Below are 19,096 nucleotides of genomic sequence, written 5' to 3' on the forward strand. Positions count from 1 at the left end.
GGCATTTATACCCCTCTCCATAGGGAGGGTGTGACGCTTGGAGGGTGCCAGCCTGCTGTGCCCTACCTCATGCACTCACTCACCTTCACTCTTCCCCACTTACCACACCAAACAAACATTGATATCAAAGAAACGTTTAATAAGCTGCAATAAAATACGGACCTTTAGAAAGCTCATAGGGTGAATATTGACAGTGAGGAAGAAAAGAAAGCAAGGTGGTGGGAATCCTTGAGGAGTTCAGATTTGAGTCAGGGACTTTTTACCTGGAACAAGAACACAACTTTTTCCATAGGCTAGGATGAAATAAAAGACAGGAGCACAGAGTTCACAAAATGTCAACATTTAGAGAATCAATACATATTCAAAGTTCAAATGACCCAGCTCTTATAGCTATACATATTGATTTAAAGCAACTTAATATAATTTTATTTTCTTTTTTTTTTATATATACACTTTCAAAGGTTCATCAGGTGAGGTATGTAAACATTATCTAATGGAAACTCCTCTCCACATTTCCAACCAAGAATTCACAGCAGACAGTTCATTTTCCCAATTTGTGGCGCAGTACTTCCCACTCCCTACACCAACTGGGAATGCCGTCCCAAGCCACGGCTCTCCCAGGTGCAGTCACCGGCTCTCACTTCCCACTGCTGGTCTGTACAGTTCACATTGCTTGGGCTCAAACATACAGTACCGGACAGGAGGAATTTCAGCTCAGTGTCTAAAATTCATATAGAAACAAACAGAGAAACAAAACTCTCCCAGGGAAGCAGACACAGATGAAGGAAAAACATTTGCCATCAGGATGGAGATAATATTTAAACATTTTGCATCTTAAGAAAAAAATTACTGTGTTGTTTCTTTTTTGTTTGTTTGTTTGTTTTTCTTTTTTTACACACCTGTTCCAAGGGTGAAGGAAGTGTGGGACTGGCGAAGGGTCCTGCAGGGCTGGCACCCAGCAGCACCCCTCACTCCATCCTCCAAAGTCAGAGACCCATCATCATAAAAGCAGCCCTGATCCTGCTGATGCTGCCCTACACAGACAGCTGGGCTGGAAGGTCAGAGCCAGCCACACTTCCAGGCAAAAAGGAGTTAACAAAGAAAAAAAAAATCTAAATCCACTTAAGAAAAAATTACGAAATGACCTCAAACCTCCTGGAAGGAGAATTAAAATTGCAGAATGACAAGCAAATGAGCAAATGACCTTCTGGAGCCAGCCCTGGGACTGTAGCAGTGACAGCAGTGTGCTCCCTTGGGTCACCTGTACCCACAAAGGCAGTAATTCACTAGTGGGAGTTTGCTACCAGCAGCTACCTACCCTACCCCCATGGTTTGGGGGGGGTTCCTTGGGGGCAACAGCATCCCCCACTTTCTGCATCCCTGGGGACCCTTCCTTGAGCACCTCCAGGTCATGCTGGACTGAGCGCCTGCTGGGAGCAGAGTTATTCCCACCTGGCCCTGAGCCCCGAGAGCCCCTGCCATCAAAGCAGACATTATTACTACAAATCTTATTGCTTGCAGTGTCCCCTGTCCTGGGGAACAGCCATCCTGGCCAGCCATGGGAGCTCACAGCCTCCCTAGGGACTGTGGCCATCGACCAGGTCTGACATCATCAAAACGAGATGAAGAGAGTTAATGCTTCAGCTTTGATGTGACATAAAACCAAACTGAACACCACCACCACCCACCCATCCCACCCCATCCCATCCCCCACGCAGTCGCCAGCCCTTTGGTTGCAGCACACTGGGCAATACAGCCCCACCGCACACCAGTCAGAACGAGAACCTGTGGAAAGCCCATGAAATAAATATTTTAAAAACCTATTTACAATATTAGATCTGTGAGCATGAAGTGAGAGAAAAATGCTTTTTCCTGCCCCCAAAAAGCTTAAAAAGTAGGTTAGCATCCTGCTGCCTAGCACAACACTATCTTACATGGCACCTACACATAATATATATTCACATTTCATTTTAAAATTAGGTACTCTTACAAACAGACTTAGAAAACATTGGCTAGCAACACAGCCCGTGGGACCGCCTGGCCTCCAGACCCATGTCACAAATGCTGGCCGGCTGCATCCCAGCTCCTTCGGCTGCCCCAAAGCTGCCAACGTGCCCTGAATCAAAACCGCCAGCTGCCCTCTGCTGCCCTTTGGGGAAAAGGTGGAAGTGCTCGTGAGAGAGAAGGCTTGTCCGCGGGGAGGGGAGCAGGGAGGATGGGGACTGTGATTTCTGCTAAGCCTAGGGGTGAGCTTAATACAACAAGAACTCCTGAGAACATCTTAGAACAGATGGATTCATTTCACAACCACCAAGCTAAAGGATGGGCCAAATGGATGCTACGACACACGGGGGGAACGCACGCGACATGGGGACATCATAGCCTTGTGGTTTGCTCAAAAAACCTACTGCTACAAGAAAAGCTGCAGTGGCATTCCCTGTCAAGGAGGAGCCTATCCCCATCTTGTTCCTGGGCTGTCCAGGCAAACAGCCCAAGGACGCAGACCCAAGTACACCCTGGCTAGGGCTCAGCCCTCCTCCCCCCGGCATGACTGCTGATGGTGGAAAGGTGAGAGCCCAACCTGGATGGCCACCCGCACCTCCATGCTGCCCCAGGCACTACCTGTGCCCATGGAAGGCTGGGAATCACAGCTTTCTCAGTCACCTTCAACTGGGAATGCAGCTGTCAGGCTAGAAGTATATGAGCTGGAGAGAAAAAGTGTCCATCAGCAAGTCTTAAAAACAGGGCACCAGTATATCTGACTGCATTTCTATTTCCTGGGAGGTTACTAGGAGTTAGCAGAGCTTTTCCAGAGGTGCCACAGAGCAGCTGGGACACGGGCTGGGCTGCAGCCTTGCTCATCTGCACACCAGCAAAAAGTGGTGGGGGCAGCCAGCCAGCCTGCTCAGCCCAGCCCTGCATGGCTCCCCCAGCCCAGATGCAGAGAGCAGCGGGAACAATTTCATCCTGCTCTCCCAGCTGATGGACCTTGATCAGCAATGCAGCAGAAAGTTTGTCAGAAGCATCAGCGCCGACTGGTCAGCTCTTCAGAGAAGGTTTGCTGCAAATCCATCTCCCTGACATGCTGGCAGGTGACTACAGAAACCCCACTGCACAGAGCAAACACCGGCAAACAGGACCTCACCAGGGATGAGTAAGTGATGAATATAAATATGTGCACACCTTGGGTACATATCACACACCCTGTCAGCAGGGAAACCCATTCCAGGGCTGGCCTTGCTAAACAAGATCCTAACAGCTACAGGTAGAAGGAGCCATCTCAGGCTCAAACTGCTCTTGCTACAGCACCAACATAAATTTTGACTCTGAGCTTGGCAAACGCAGCTCCTCCCAGAGGTTGATTAAGATGGACGGATCCTGGACATGTGAAGTGTGAAGACCCACAGCAGCCGATGACAAGGAGAGAGAGAAAAAGGTAACCATGCAAATGAGAGAGGGAGGCTGGCAGCAGAGGGAGAGTGAGGACATCTGTGGAGGTGCACAGCTGCTCCTTGTTCATGGACCAGGGTGCATGATGGAGACTGGTTTCAATAGGATGAGAGAGTAGCCAGCAAGAAAAGCCAAAGTAACAGAAAGAGGTCTGCTTTGTGGGATGTAGCACTTGAAATCCAGAGCTCAAGAAGCAGAGCAGGGAGCTCTGGGGTGGCCCAGGGGAAGAGGAGCACAATGAGACTGTGGATCTGAGGATGGCACTGTGGTAGTGCCAGTGGGCAACTCTGTGCCTGTAGCACATGGAAACACACTCCATGTCCATGTGGAATAAGGTAATAAATCATGTTGCTTATTTTCTTCCATTCATTAAGCTCATCTGCAGCTCCCTGTGCATCCCTTGTATGGTGTAAGAGCTGCATTCATTGGTAGCAGACGGCTGTAAAGCAGGGGCTGTGCCTCAGCAGCACACATCACCACTGCCTGTCAGGGACACTGCCGGGAAGCTCAGTGTTCTGATCCCACCACTGCCTAAGCCAAGCAGTGCACACCCAACTGGGACAGATGCCCAGAAGCTGCTCCACTCCAGCACCAATGTGACACCTGCCGTCCCCCAACCTTGCCATGCTCGAACCAATCGGTGCTGGTGAAGCACCAGGAAGGCACCCGGGAGGCTGGAGCAGCAGCACCCCATCTAGAAAGACTCTTTCCACTTACTTTCTATAGGGTTTTATCCTAATGGGATTCCTGCTCCCAGAAGCACAGAAGGCAGGGAGCAGGACAGCCTGCATTTACCATTTACCAGCAGCTAAAAAATGGGAGAAGAGAGAGGGAAAGCCTCAAGGAACACTCGGTGCATGGTGACTGGTGCAGGCGCTTCAGGAGTGATGGTGAAGGATGGGGAGAGGGGATTTGCTGCAGGGGAATGGTGTGAGGAGCAAAGGTAAGAGGCGTGCTCACACACACACACCCGGCCCAGAGGAAGGAGAAGAAATCTGGGCACATGTGGCTGGGCCAGAGGCTAGAGAAGGACCATAAGTAGGGATGGAGAAGCAAGAGGGAGAGACAACATGCAAAAGAGGTACAGATCAGTCACTTAACTGCCATCAGTGCCCTCCTGCCTTGCACCTCTCCTGAAACGCTTTTAAATCTTTTCTGATGGAATGTTTGACATATTTAATGCATGCAGTAAAAATTAAAGTAATAGATAACTTCATATTAATCTGTACAGGGACTGACAGGCTAGATTTAATCACTTCCTAGCTGTTCAGAGAGTTAACTTACTCTAGCACAATTCGAAGGAAAGGTAAAGGATTTTTTTTTTTTTAAATCAGCCATTTCACAGTAACAGAAAAATGTACTGCAGCACTGTGTGTGTCAATGCTTGGGAAAGGGAATACCTGCAAGAGAGCCAGAGGTGCTCTGTGAAGGGCGTGCAAATCAAACACCTGGTTTCATCCTCTGTACTGAAGGGGTACAATGAAAGATTTAAACACACTTATCTGCCTTTCACCTCCAGCCCCCAGGCTTTGAGATCTGGGGTTCAATGCCAACCATTGAAAAAAGCAACTCCCTTTGCAGCCAATCCCTTTCCAGCCTCTGCTCCCAGGGCCAGCATCTCTTGAATTCATGGGCTGCACCAGAGCCTTGCTCTCATCAGGGACAAGCAGCTGAGCAAGGACCAGCAAGGTGGCTGTTAAAGGTCTGGCAGCCTCAGGGCCCACACAGTGCCCTGCTAGGCACTGCAGCTTTATGTGTGGAAAGAGGCTGGCATTGGGATTCCTGCAAATGGACTCTGTGCAGCAATGTGAAAGTGAAGCCATAGGGATGCAATGGCTGAGCAGGGGCGTTTCCCTAGCAGAGATCACAGCACTCCCCAGCTGCTGGTCATCTCTGCCCAGCAGAACCAGCACAGCCATACACTCTGTGCACTTCTAACAGGCTTTTACTCAGAGAAGACGGGCACTATGACCCTGTTCTGTGACACAAACAAGGACAAACCTCCCACACCTTGCTAGTAAAAGGGTGAAATGCAAATTAGGGTAAAAAATAAATGCAAGCCAGTCCCTTATTCCAACCCTATTTCAACTGCAAATCCTGGCTTAAGAGAGCACTAGGCAAGACGTGCACAAAAGCACAAGGTGAGGGCCAGAGTTCCCTTCCTGCAGAGCACCAACATCAGGAGTTCGAGCCCTTAAAAAGGGAGAGATTCAACCTTCAGTGAAGTGCTGCAAAAAAGCTTTGCCATCAGAGACCACAGAAATAACCATGAGGGCAGGGAAATAGAAGGAAGTCCATCCAAAAGCAGAGCATGGCAAGACTGGTTCATCCCTGAAGCCAGCAAGAAAAAAGACAGATACAGCCCAGCACGCCCAGCCAGCAGCAGTGGATGTGGCAGCCTGGTACCTGGAGCCCCCACAGCATCTCCTCAGCCTGAGCAGGCCCTCCCCACCCACGGGCTGTGCAGTGGGGAGCAGGCAGCCATCAGCAGTACACACACTAGTAGCTACTTCACATTCTCATGCAGGTAACAGTCTGGGACACCAGCAGCTGCTACCAGCGAACCGACAAAGGACAGACTCGCCTTCCTCTCCCTCAGTGATGGGAAATGATTTTGGTTTTGCTTTAAATGCCACTAAGAAGACAGACAGAAGGAGGACTCTGAGAGAAAGGGAAATGTTTGTGTGCACCCAAAGGCAGACAAAAGCTACTTCATGTGCACGAAGGTGGTTTTCTTTCTGCTACAGTACAAGTGCTTGTGCCTCAAGTATAAAACGCAAGCCTCCAAATCACACAGACGAGCTTCTAATTTTTATTTTTAAAGTGATAAATAAGGCACTGTACTTTTAACAAAAACTGCCTGGTTCCAAGTTTAAAAGAACCCAAGGAACACTCGAACTGCAGAAACTTCTTTCTGAACAGCAGAGCCAGACAGACCAACCTCTTCTCTGTCCAAGACACATCTGCTGATGCCTAAAATCATGGACGTTATCCTTTAACTGCAGATTTTTAAAGGCTTGCTACAGCTTATAAAAGCAGCTTTAGTTAATGCATGGTAAAGGGTTACTACTATACATCAGTTTTGTACATGGCTACCGGTTCTTCGCTATTTCGGGTCCAGTCGTGATCGTTTGCTGTGCGAACAGTCCACTTTTGCCCTCAGCTTCCTCTTGCCCTGAGACACATTGTTCTCCTGCATCTTCTTCATGGACCTTGTCAGGGTCTTCCCGCTGCTGTGCTTCTTGTTGGCCATCTTCTGTGACCGTGTGGAGGACTCTCCCAGGGGCTTCTGCTTGGGGCACTTGGACAGCTCCTCGTGACTGGGAGGCAGCACAGCCCGTCTGCTTGTGTTCTCCTTGCCCTTCCTTATGGGGAGCCGCATCTTCTCCAGCTGCTTTTTCGGGACTTTCTTCTCTTTCAAAGACATTTTTCTGGCCAGTTTATTGCTCCGCTCCATGGCAGCCTGCTTTCGGGTGGCGGGAGCTTTTGCACTGACCTCTGAATGCTTTATTTTAGTAGCCTTCTTGGCAGGCAGCTTGTCCTTGGTGGAGGAGCTGGATCGCTCCTGGGTGCTTCTGCTCTCCTTCAGCATCTTCTTCTTCTTGCTGAGCTGGAGGTCAACTTTGGGCAAGGAGTCCTCTTGGGACCTGCTCTTCCCCTTCCGCCCCTTCCCCGTCCCATCCACTGAGGGAGATTTAGCAGGAAAGGCAGCAGCTTTGATCTGCAAGGCCAACTTTGGAGACATCAGGGGGTTGATGCACACACTCTTCCGGCTCTGCTTGTTCTCCAGGGACAGATGGTCCCCTGGGCCATCACTCTGCTTCTCTGTCTTCACCATGCGCTGCTGGGCTCGCAGCTTGCCCCGAAGATTGGAGTACTTGCGCAGGATCCTGGTGCTGGCCTGCGTGGGCAAGCTGAGGGCAGGCTGGATGGTTTTGTCTTCGCTCAGCTCCTTGGTGCTGGCATCAGTGGGAGAAGTCTGGTTGGGAGTGGTGGCTTCTTCAGCCTCTGCTTTATCAGCATTCTCACGAATTTTGGCCCAAAGCTTTTGGTTCTTCAGATTATTCCGAGCTGGGGTAGTGGCAGCAAACTTCTTGAGATGTTTTTTCAAACGTTCAGCTTGTAGTGAGCTGGGGTAGAGACTAGAGGAAGAATATTTCTGCATGGGGACTTTCAGGGGGGGAATCTCCCCTGGGAGACGCGTGTTGAGTTTCTTCACAATCACTAGAGACCTGGTTTCAGTTGTCTCCAGAAACCACTGGCATATGTCAGACAGCTTAAAAGCCTTCATAAACAGCATCTGCACAGGAGAAAGCTTCTGCACGTCCAGTGAGCCCCTGCTTTTCCGTGTTCTTTTCTTGCTTTTCCAAATCTCTTTCAGTTTGTCGGCTTTGTTCTTAACCTTGGGGGTTGGTTGGACCTCCTTCTCCAGCTGAATCCAGCCCTTCTGGATTTTCATGTACTGAGTGTTGAACTCAGCAATGAGCTCCTGGTTCTCCTCTTCAGCACACCACTCCATGAACTTTGGTTTGCTGTCAGCCATGTCTATGTCCTCCAGTGCTGGGCAGTCATCATTCCCTGAACTGTGTTCTTCCCTCAGTTTGGGGATTGCTTGCATAGACTCCTTCCCTGGTGTGCTCTTTTTTGCACTGTCTACAGGTGCGGGTGCATGTCGTAAGTTATAAAACTGCAGAGCAACCTTTTTATGCTTTGCAGTTTTTGCTGGAAGATGCTTGCTTCCACCTCTGCTGCTGGGACATGGAGGCAGATCAGTCACCAGCTCACAGTTCACTGGCTTGTCCAGATCCCTGGCACTGTCAGAGCTCTCCTCGTCCTTTGCACTGGCATTGACTGGTTTCACATCCACTTGCTCAGCATCATTTGCAGGAACACTGTTCTCTGGAGGGAGGAGAATGTTTTTCTTCTCAGAATCAGCCTGGATGCTGATTTCCAGCATCTCACCCGGTTGACTTTGGCTGCTGTTAGCAGAGGAGTCATCTTTAGAGTAATTTTCTCCCTCTGCAGCAGTCTCTTTTGCTAAGATGCTTTTATAGGTTTGTCTGGTAGTGACACCATTCTCCTCACCTGGCTGCTGCTCAGCGATGCTCTCTGGAGCCTGGCCAATGCCTGGCCCCTCACTGGTTTTGAGCAGCACATTGGGGAAGCAGTCATTTGGGAAGTGCACAGATGCTGCCTCATCCAGCTGCACTTCTCTCTTGAACCGCTTAGCGTCAGGGCTCTTGGAGAATTTGATCTGAAGGCAAGGAAGCTGCACAGAGCTGGAAGAACCAGAGTCCTCAGCACTGCCCTCGGCAGGTGACTGGGATTGTTGGCTTCGGAGACACCGGTCTGATGCCACTAGTGCTCTCCTGCCTTTCTTTCGCTTCTTGTCTAGACTGTCTTTGGAAGGGACAGAGTCTGAGCTGTTGGGGTCGGGTGGCATTTCCCCTTCAGTGGGCTCTTTTTCACCTGCTGTGCTGTTATTCTGCATTGCCTCCAATTCCAAGATTTTGGGGAGGGGTGTGCTGACGAGCACAGCATCCTCTTGCTCAAGAGGGCCATCACCCACCATGACTGATGATTCAGCTTCTGGTTTAGCATCGATGCTTTTGTTCACATCCCCACACTGCAAGGTAGCAGAGGGCATCAGGGGGCTCTCCCCATCCATGGTGGCAGGGAGCTCACCAGGAGCCTGCAAGCCTGGAGAGCATGGGGAGGGCTCTGCCAGACACTGCCCACAGAGCTCAGCAGCCCCTGAGCTTAGAAGCAGGGCAGGATCCCTGGCACCATCACAGGGCAGAGGTGTTGTGTCTGTAGTGGCAGAGAGCTGCGAGGAGGACTTTGGCTCTGGGCTGGCAGAGAGGTCTGGAACAGTTTGTATGTCAGAGCCTGGACAACCTTCCTCTTCACTGTGTGCTTTTGAGACTGAAAAGGCAGCAATATCAGCAGCCTGCCCACCGCTGCTGCCATCCCCAGAGGAGCCCAGGCTACTGCCAGCCTCCCAGGTGACAGTGCCTCCTGCTGTCATCCCCCCTCCGTCAGCAGGAGGGGAGCCAGGGGGCAGTGAGCCGGCTAAGCTGTCCTCTTTCTGGGGGCTGGGTGGAGCAGAGAGGGAGAAGAATGGCATGGCCACGGCAGCTTCCCTCGACCGAAGTGCTCGGGTATCCCGGAGCTGCATGGAGCCCAGCTCAGCTCTCTCTTTCATTTCTCGACTGGTTGGTGCCACTTTAGCCAGGAGCCTCAGGGAAACCCTCTTCTCACCCTCCCGTCCTGCCCCTGCAGACCCCTCCACCGACAGCACCAGGGGTGGCTTCGCACTTACGAGGGTCTCTGTTCGCAGTGCCGGGCTGCTCACCCTCTCCTCCGCCCGGGAGCTCTTAACCAGCGTGCGGACAGTGGGGAGCTCGCAGCACTCCCCGTTGAAGTAATACCCCCGCGTGCTCTTTCTCGCCGTCCTGCGGGACGGCACCAGCCGCTGGGTCTCGAAATGGCACTCGGTGATGGGCTGGCTGATGTACACCACATCACACTGGTTGTCGTAGTCATTGATCCTCAACCCCGATGTCTTCTTGCTCTTCCGAGAGGACCTGAGGGAGGCTGTCTTGGCACGGGGGTGCCCACTGGGGGTCCGGTGAGCAGCTGGCATGGCGCCAGTGGGCAGCCAGCCCTCTTTGGACTTGTCGAGCGTGCCCTTGTCGGCTGGATGCAGGTGGCAGCCTGCCTTGCCCTTGGCCACGGCATGCAGGTGGTTTTCTTGCTTTGGTCTCACATCTTGTTCTTTTGCGTCTAAGTCCTGGTGCAAAGATGCTTTCGAGCTGCATTGCAAAGTGTTCTCTTTGTCGGCTCTGCGAGGGGGGGTCACTGCAAAGCCAGGATCCCAGGATTCCTCTGGCAGAGCCCTGAAAGAGCTCTTTTGGGACCCCAGACAGCTGTCTAAGCTGTCCTCGCTGCCATTCACATTTGCCACTTTGACTGAGATATAACCTTCCATGAGAGTCTTACCTGCTAGCTGCTCTTTATTATCCTCACACTTCCTGATACCGGCTTCTTGTTCATGTCCAGCAGCTTGCTGCCCTTCCAGGGTCTTTGCGGCATGATGGAAATTCAAAGAGGAAGAGTTCAACGTGCTGAGGTATTCTTGGGTGGGGCTATCCTTTGGACTAGCAGAGCGAAGCCTGGTGATGGGGAGCTCGCAGAAGTCCCTTCTCAAAGCAGGACTGGAGTTCTCTGCTCTGTCCAGAGACTTCAGTTCCACTGGCTGCTTCAGGGCTTGTCCTGTAACATATAGGGGACCATCAGACCCTGACTGTCCTGGGTCCAATGTAGAAGGGAGCTTTGATTCAGTACAAGTAGCACCCTTATCCTGATTTTCAGTGCTTCGCTGGCTACAACCAGAGCCACAAGTAGAGGCCTCCATGCTCTCAGATTCAGACAACTGCTGGCTGTCAGAGTCTGGTTGTACTTCAGTGTATATGTCGTTCAGCACACGGATGAACTGCTTCTGGTGATGTGTACACAGTCTGACCATAAATTTTTCCAGTGGAGACTTCGGCTGATTGTTAGAGTCTATTGCTATTGTCTCTGCTGCATCCTCACTAGAGAGACAAAGAGAGAAGCAGTCAGTAACATGTCCCAGGGAATATTAGTTTATGCTGCAAAACCAGAATAACCCTTCTCCTCCCAGTCAGGCACACCACTTGCCTGACCTCCAGGTGAAATCAAGCAGCCTGTTTTCCTGGGGCTGGCAGGTGTCCCTTCAGTCCCAACATGCACACTTACATGTGCACACTGCTGGCAGGACACAGACTGCACTTTTGTTTGTCTGCCACTGCCAGAGAGCCCATAATTACACTTCTGCCTAGGACATCCCAGTGTGTAGGCACCATGTCATGTGTTCAAAGCAAACCTAAAAAGAATCAGGCTTAGTATCTGCACGGCACCTGGTGTAGAAGGCCCAGCATTTCTAGGATGGCTGCACACCTCTGCTCCCTCCCTCTGCACTGCCAGGCTGGGTGGGAGCAGAGCAGCATCCCAGCTGAGCAGCCAGATGCCAGGAATCTTCAGCTACTCGAAGTCTTCAAATTCTCCTTACACCTCAGTGGAGAAGATGGGTCTGGGGCCAAACTGAGCAGATCTGAGCCTTCTCTGTAATCAGCACAGAAATTCTGGTGAGCTTCCAGCCTGCAGGACATGCAGGCAGCAATGCACCCTGTGCAGTGTTGTGCCATTTGCACTGACCTTTGATTAGCTGCCATTTAATAAAGTGTTCCTGCAGCTGATGGGCTGTCAGCACGCAGCAGTTGTACAGAAAGGTGGGCTTCTACAGCACAGGGTCACTGCCACTAGCTAGCGCTCAAACCCAGGCCATTATCAGTTACCTGCTTGGCAGAGGCAACTAATTAGGACTTACTGGTGGAGAGGTTAAGGGATAATTACCCAGTGTTTGCATGAACTCATCATGAGTGCCATGCCAGGTGCTGTTATCAACACCGTATCTGTTCCCAACGGCAGCACATGCGATTCCCACCCAGTCCTGACCACGCCGAGAGGGCCCCACTCCTTGGCACCCATACTGCCTGACACAGGATCTTTACCAATAACACAGGGTTGCTTTGCAGCAACATTTGCACTTTGCACCTCCTGGCCTTGTACTGGAGGAGTGAAAGTCCTTTCTTCCCCTACAGCCTTTCTCTGCCTGGCCCCCGCCAGCATCAGACACCAACCTCGCTCACTCAGCTGGGTCGAGGGGGGCAACACTTATCAAAGGGTTCAGGGCCAGGGTGGGGAAAAGCAGCTTCATCTGGAGTGGGTTTTCCCTCTCCATACTGCCAGGCACAGGGCTCAACAGGTGGATGACGAGGAAGAGCTCCAGCTTGGAGGAGCCATCAGCACAGAAATGGAGAAGGGAAAGCCAGTGGCTGGAGCCAGCCGTGCCCAGTGGCATGAGGCATGCCAGGGCCAGCCCTGGGCAGCCCTCACCTGCTCCTTACTTACTGCTTGCTGGCTGCTTTCTTTGAACTGACACACACTGGACAGGCACCTCCAGTGACCTGATTCCCTGGGCTGGTGGGCAGGGAGAGACACCTGGGGCCACTTCAGGCTCACGGCTGACCAGGTCTCCTCTTAGCCCAGAAATGCCAGGCTGCAGCCAAGCCTGTCCTGAGCAGCTGCTACCCAGCCCTTTGCTTTCCATTTCGCTCAGGCATAATGTGTTTTACACGTAATGAGGCTTTGCCTCTCAAGCCCACCCTCAGTTTCCTTAGAGGCTTCTTAGGCAGGGTTTTCCTAAAACCACCTGAAAAGGCTGAGCAAGCTCAGCTTGCCAAATGTGTGCTGGCACCTCCAGAACATCCTCCCCGGGTTAGCAATAAACAACGTACCTTGAGACTGCTTTACTACACCCAGGTGAGAAAAACTCCCGCCAGCAACCGTCTCAACTGGTCCTACCTGACGCTGCGATGGCTTTCAATTTGCAACGCCTGGGATTAGTTTAAATAAAAATACCCAGGTACAACCTGGCCCCTCTCCAGAGCCCTGCACGGGAAGGGTTATGTCAGCCAGGATCTCTTACATGGCCCAGCTCCTCCCCTCGCTCTGCTGAATAACAAAAGGGGATAAAAAACCTTTCAACCCCCTGGGCTTGGAGCAGGGGGCTTTTTGAAGAGGCAGAGCTCAGTGTAATTTTTTTTCCACCTTTGCAAAGAGGGCAGTGACTCCCCTTACCTACTTACAAGCCCAGCTCTGAAGAGCAGCAGCCATCTTCCCCAGGGAAGACTGAATTTATAACAACAGCAGCAGAGTTGGGGCCCTGCCCTGGCCTCCCCACTGCCATGCTCCCTGGGCAGCTGTGGGAAGGGGTTATGGTGGCAACACATCCAACTCACTCCTTGTTGGGGCACCCTCAGGTGCTACACTCGATGGTTGTGAAGGAAGAATCCATGGCATAGGTGAAGTGGTTGCCCAGGTGGGTGGCAAGAAAGGAATGGCTGGGTGACGTCTGGTGAGGAAGAGGTTGCAAGCCTGGTCTGGCAGAAGGGACCAAAGTGGCTGGGCATTGTCCTTTCTTGCCTTGCAGCCATGATGCCAAACACAGCCAGCTGCAGGTCACACCTGCTTTGCACGGGCGTGTGGGACTGGAAAAGGCTCATGTCCAGCTCGTATGGCAGAGAGGACCTGGGCTCCCTGATCCTGAAGGTTCCAGTGGCATTTTTGCTTTGTCTTTCACCTAGTTTCTTCCTCTGAAGTGTGACTGAGGCCTTTGTGCTCATTGTCACCTTATTTGCCCTACTGTACTCCAAGGAGACAATCAGAGATACACAGAGCTTGTCAAGCTGTAAATTTAAAAAACAGAGATAAATATTCTTCCTGCTCGATAAAGGAAATAAATCCATTCAGTTTTGATGCCCTTTCTACTTAGAAGACCCATCTCTCACACTGTGACACAGTTCAGTTGGCACATTGCATTCAGGGTCCTCTGGTGTTATGCCACTTCAGCTGAAAGATAGGAGGCCACTTCTCACCTTGAGCTCATCTGCTCCTTCCCCAGTTCACCCCTGTCAGGGCACTGCAGGCAGCATCGCCTTTTTCTGGGTGTCTAAGGATAACCTTGGGGCAGAGCTTTCCCTGCCACCTGCTCAGGCTCAGGCTCTGAGCGTGGCTGGGTTTCAGCTCTGTCCTTCCTCTCCCTGTGCCTCCAAGGGTGCCTCTCCATCCCCAGATCTCCCAGACACAGTTCTGTGCTCCCTGGGGCCTGCTAATCTGTGAGCCTTGGTACCTATCCAGCATTTCCCACTATTTGTGTCTGTTCTGGCTATCACTATTAAATAAAACATGCCCATGGGCATTCTCTTGCGAAGCAACCGATGGACACAGGATTGCCCACATGCTCCCTACTCGAGGCAGTTTTGGAGAAGAGCTTGCTTCCAGCTCATATATAAGAGTAGACTTACATCCAGTGCCCCACATTTTCAGGCAGAGTTGCTTATGGACAGTACAAACTGTTGCAGAGAAACTATTTTTTTTTATGTGGCTTATCAGAATAGAGGAGAGGTGAGCTGACTGCAGAGCTGAAGTGTTTTCCCAGGGAAAGGTGCCGGGTGCAAACAAATTCCTCAGCCCAGCAAAAGCACAGCGGGAGCTGAAGACTGACTGGTAAACACAGAGGATGGGAGTTGGGAACATGGTTTTAAACACGAGGAAAAATTATTCTCAAGAGGCAGCCAGTCCTACCTCTGAACAGGCAGGCAGGCAGAGTCCTGCCTTTTGGGAGACACAGGCCAGCCCCACAGAAGCTGCTGGGCTGGAGAGACCAGAGAGGGGGTCCAGGACTGCCCATCCCACCTACAGCCTTCTATTTGGTGCCTGTACTCCTTCCCATAGGGCTTGGCCCAGGGTTCTCTTAGGTTTGGGTGTGCCTGAGGAATAAACCATCTCTCAAGGGCTGGAAAAGCCACGAGCCTAAAGGAGATTCACCACCAGTGAGAGGCAACTATCTGGGGACCCTCTATGCCTCTAGCCAAGCTGGAAGTGCAGTCACAAACCTGTATGGAGTGCCCAGAAGGATTCACTGCAATGGGAAAGACAGCCCACCTGAGAGTGAGCTTTCCTGCAGAGCCTGGGAGATGGCAGGTCTGCCCTTTCTGCCCGCCAGCCTCAAATGCTGCCTACACAAGGCTGTGGCTGCCAGATCTCCTCTGTTCCTGTGCCCCAGCACCTTCCTCCCAGCCCCACTGCACACATTGCCCTGGGCCAGCAGAAGACAACCCCACTGTCCCAAGTGAATCTTATCACCAGAGCCCCTCATTACCTCCCAGCCCTTCTACATTTCCCAGGGCAGCCCTGTTCTCTTCCCCTTTCCTGCCTGCCACAGAAGGTGTCAGAGGCATCAAGGGGCAGGAGCTGTCAGAGGCACAAGCGGAGCTGTTGCTATGCAACCCTGGCGGTGCAGCAATTAATGCTGGGGAAAACGTGCTGTGCTCTGAAGCTATTTGCATAGCTGCGTGCTGCAATACATTTGTTTGCATTGTGCCTCTACTGTTTAGTGGAGTTTGAAGTCAACCCTCCCCCAGCTCTTGCTGGAGGGGACCTGGGGCTTCCAACAAAGGCCACATGGTTGGGGATGAAGGGGCTGGGGGAAGGCAGAGGTTTGTCAGTCCGTAACACCTACAGACTGCACAGATAGAGGATTTACAGTATGGGGAGGAAGGGCCAAGTTATCTTGTTTCCCCTTACACAGCCTGAGGAGCTTTTCCCAGCTCCTGCAGTGGCCCCAGCCCACTGGTGGGGTTGTCGTATCTCTTCCTTCCTGTTGTACCAGGGTGATACTGTGCTTGCCCTGCTTGTGAATGCCATAAAAAAAGAGTTTTAGGGGCAGCCAGCCTGCCTCTGGCTCTAGAGTGTATTTGGGGGGGAAGGGGGGGGGGGCAGCAAAAGGGGAAAAAAGAAAGGCAGAAAGAAATCAGCTGGTTCATACCAACCTACCTGGGAAGCCGGTCTCCGAAAACCTGTCAATTGCCAACTGCAATCTTCTGGTTTGCCCCCCCCAAGTTTCTCACTATTGAACATGAAGCCTGTAACCTTTTTGGGTTTCTTTTTTTAGCCCTTGAACATTGGTTTGATTGATTATAAGTTTACAGGTATGTTTTGTACCTCAGAGGCACAAGAAGCAGCAGCAGAACAAAAGTTCAAGGCTAAGTGTTTCTGTTCCTTTCAGACCACTCTAAGCACCAGGATTATAGTTCTGTAAAAGAAACAAAACATAGCTATAAACTTATAAAATCCAATTCAGTATTTTTACAGGGATGACCCTTCCCCTCCCTCTCCTGCTGCCACACAGCTGACTCTGCGCCAGTCAGCAGAGAGCTGCCTTGCACCACCCAAAAACAGAGGTACCACTTGAGTACCCCACCAAGCTGGAAGGGTGTTTTGGAAACCTGACTAAAAGCAGAGATTTGAGAAACGTGGATGACTAAGGAGAAAGACTAACTGGCGAGCAGTGCCCTCCATCAGCTGACCTCAAAGTACTGACCATGCCCACTGTGAGGCCAAGGTCTGAGGCAGCGTCCCACTGCCCTTGGGTGGCACCTCCAGCCCTGCTGGTTTCAACCACTTAATTTATTTTTCAGGGTGAGTGGAAATGCTGTTTTGAGGAGTTGCAAAGGAAGAGCAGCCTCTTAAAAGGAACTTGCTCACTGCTGGCAGTCAGGTGAGCTGACCCCAGCCCCAGGGGTGCAGTGAATCCTGCGTGCTGAGCGTGCACTTGGAAGCAGCTGTGCTATGGGTTCCCAAGGATGGGCTTGCTTTGCCTGTGCTGCAGGGCTGCATGCAGAGGTCTCACCCAGAAGAAGGGGGAAATGGGTTCTCTGCCAGTCCCAGTTCAGCTTGCTGGAACGGCCGTGCAAAAGCAAACACTCTGGGAAAGGCACGGAACCATCTGACCGTGCTCAAACCCATCTCCACTCACAGCTGCAGCACAGACCTCGTGCCTTGAGAGGTGCAGGGCGCGCATCCTTCTGCTGGCAGAATGGATGTGGCGATCCCTTGCAGGCGTTGGGCAAATCAGCCGTGGGCACGAATAGTGTAAGCCACTGAAGCAAGATTTGCTGGAGCTCATCTTTCAAAGCCCCAATTAAAGGCTGACAGTGGATGCACCAGTTTAAATGCCTGCATTTCAATCCTCAGAAATATGCCTGGCACCTAACACTCCCCACACAGATGAATGAGTCCCTTCACACCTCTGTGGGTGCTACAGTAATTCTCTCTCATTGCACTGAAAAAAAATAGAAAAGCAGTATGCAAAGAGCTGCGGCTCCACATAACAGCTAGGAAAGAGAAAAAGCTCTTTCTTTCTCTAAATTAAAAGCTGAAGTTGTTCAAAGCACAGCCAAAATAACTATGGAAATATTGCTGCCAGGTTCTCAAGGCCCCTGAATTTACTCCGTCCTTGGTGACGCACATGGGGATGGACTGAGCTTGTATTTCAACGGAAAAGCAGGAAGAAAGAAGTTATAGATGGGTCTTGTTTGGCTGGGGTTTTTTGTCAGCTGCATGTATTCATCAACATATCCAGGTTGTACAATAAGCCAACTGACTGGACAAATAACAGACATCCATTATAGATTCAGACATTTAACCCTTCAGAGCAGTGTCTTTTATTTGTTTATTTATTTTTTGAACTAGTTAAACATTAAAAATCACTTCTCCCCACCTGTAACCAAATAGAAATCAAACAAACCAAAGTTAGTTTTACATTAAAAGAAAACCAGTAACAGCCTCAAATAAGTTTTGCTTTTTTATATTCCTGTCATAACTTCGACTCCCACCTTGCCCAAAACCCAACAGTACTCTATAGTAGTTTATCATCACTGTGATACTTCTGATACAATATTTAATGACTAATTAAAAATTTTACAACTGAGCTATTGCTTTAAAACCAAGGGAAATTTATCACGTTAGAAATACTATTCTATACACCAACTTTCAAACCCTTTCCAGAATTGTCCCTGCTAATTTTTCTAATTATCAAGATCATTTGGGATCTTCCCTTTAAGGAAAAAAAAAATTACCATGACTATTTCTTTCTGAGGCGGTACCCAGAATCTTCCCTGAGCTAGGTGCTCCAAAAGGAGAGATAGCACCAGAAGACCAGAATAGATAGAAAAACAGACAGCACCATAAGACAGATAACAAAAGCAAGCAGGGCAAAAAAAAAAAAAGTTCTTACAATGATTTTCACAGCTTTGCATGTTTTTAAAAAAGCAGCACCCAGTTAAGAGAAGGGAGAACGAACCACAGGGTAGGGAGGGATGCCCTGAGTATCTTCAACAGTCCCAGGTATGAGTTGGGAAGGCATACTGCCTCTGGACCCAAGGTGAGGCAGGTGTACGGCCTCTCCCCTGCTCTGAGTCCATCGCTGTCAGTTCCTATCTGTCCTGCAGCACACTGGGGACAAAGCCCTCCCGAACCTTCAGACATGCAACACAGGTCAGCTGGAGTCACTGCAACTGCACAGGTTCAACAAACTCCCACTGAAGGTGCAGTAAATGAGGGCTTGCAAGAAGAATAGGCTGTGCTGCGAGAAATCACACCTTCCTCTCCTAAGCTGAACATACACTGAAAGGTGGAAGAAAACCCAAATGCATTGGACACCCTCTCCTAAGACTTTTCTGGTCCCAGCTCCAACAGACAGGTTGCCATGCACAGCCACTGCCTACTCCTAGAAGTCTTCAAGGATTTCAAATTCTACAGTTATCCAGGTTGTTTTTTTTTTCCAACATGGATATGAAAAATCAAATGCAGCAGCTAGGTAGAGCGCTCGCTAGAGCTAACCACACCCAGCACAGCCTGGTAGCCAAAGCTTGGGAGGGGCCAGTGGAGACATCTGGAGAGGAGAGGGTATCCTGGGTGTAATTAACAGATGTTGGGGGATATGACCCCATTTCAGATAACCTGGAGATTCAGATAATTGGGCCTCAGATAATCAAGGCCACGTTGTTAATAGAAACAGTATCGCAACTCCTAACGGCGGCACTCCCCACGTGCTGACGCCATCCCTCCTTGCATGGAAATGCCTGGTGAAATATGAATTAGCGGTCTGATACATGTCTGTACTCTCTGTCAGCTGCTGGGCTGAGCAGCAAACTCTCTT

At 50.8% G+C, this 19,096-nt stretch overlaps 1 protein-coding gene across 4 annotated transcripts in view; it reads right to left on the minus strand.

Annotated features, from left to right (window-relative positions):
- Positions 1–118: 118 nt before the first annotated feature.
- Positions 119–19,096, minus strand: part of LOC121673116 (ligand-dependent corepressor) — a 73,842-nt gene continuing 54,864 nt past the window's right edge. For all 4 annotated transcript variants that reach the window (XM_042046183.1, XM_042046182.1, XM_042046180.1 and 1 more), the window contains one exon: positions 119–11,045. In XM_042046183.1, coding sequence (XP_041902117.1) covers positions 6,557–10,978 — 4,422 coding nt within the window. In that variant the 5' untranslated portion in view covers positions 10,979–11,045 and the 3' untranslated portion in view covers positions 119–6,556. The remainder of the gene's footprint in view (positions 11,046–19,096) is intronic.

This window comes from Corvus kubaryi, unplaced genomic scaffold (genome assembly GCF_017639235.1).
Source record: "Corvus kubaryi isolate FWS band 111438036 unplaced genomic scaffold, C.kubaryi_AGA036_p1.0 65201, whole genome shotgun sequence".
NCBI lineage: Eukaryota > Metazoa > Chordata > Aves > Passeriformes > Corvidae > Corvus > Corvus kubaryi.